This window comes from Sinocyclocheilus anshuiensis, unplaced genomic scaffold (assembly GCF_001515605.1).
Source record: "Sinocyclocheilus anshuiensis isolate Anshui unplaced genomic scaffold, SAMN03320099.WGS_v1.1 scaffold1386, whole genome shotgun sequence".
Taxonomy (NCBI): Eukaryota; Metazoa; Chordata; class Actinopteri; order Cypriniformes; family Cyprinidae; genus Sinocyclocheilus; species Sinocyclocheilus anshuiensis.
Window position 1 is genome coordinate 490454 of NW_015555701.1, and position 673 is coordinate 491126.

Genomic DNA, 673 nt, shown 5'->3' on the forward strand with positions numbered 1-673 from the left:
CGCCTCTGAATCCAGAGCCTGATTTATTCTCTACTTAACATAAACCACTTGTTTATTGCCAAGGTAAATTTCAAACAAATCTCCAAAGCCTGACTGATGAAGCGGATGGAGACGCACGGAAAATGTCATCGGTTCATGATGTAGTCAAATGCGCGGTTCGCGTTCAAACAAGTCTTTGCTACATTTAATCAGATCAGCTTTGAGGGTCAGTTCATGCAGCACAGTGTCGACAGTGAAATGGCAGCGAATCTGGCTCTAAAGTAGCTCTCCATGTGAACTCGATCTCTTGAGAAATGTTTTGACTTAATGACATTTGCAATGCAAAACTCAGCTTTGAGATGAGCTCGCAAAAAATAACGCCCGCGGGAAAGTAACCATGAGAATATCATTTTACTGGCCGTCATCTGCTTTAATTCCAAACAAAAACATGTGCGTGTGTTTGGTGGTTTATTAGAACAGCTGAAGAGAGACGAACTCACCTTATAACCGCCGCTCGTGAGTCCCGCGTTCCGCTTCGCCAGAACACACTTCATGCGCAGGAAGAACGAGCGCTCGAGCTCCAGCTCTGCAACAGATCAGCTTTGTGATGAATATGAATTTAATTCTCGTGTGTGTGTGTGTGTGTGTGTGTGTGTGTGTGTGTGTGTGAGTGTGTGTGTGTGTGTGTGTGTGT

At 44.7% G+C, this 673-nt stretch overlaps 1 protein-coding gene across 1 annotated transcript in view; it reads right to left on the minus strand.

Annotated features, from left to right (window-relative positions):
- sim2 (SIM bHLH transcription factor 2) overlaps positions 1 to 673 on the minus strand; it is a 16545-nt gene that overhangs the window by 11066 nt on the left and 4806 nt on the right. Inside the window, 1 exon segment of the mRNA XM_016464526.1 lies at positions 480 to 654. Within this exon segment, the coding sequence (XP_016320012.1) occupies positions 480 to 654 (175 nt within the window).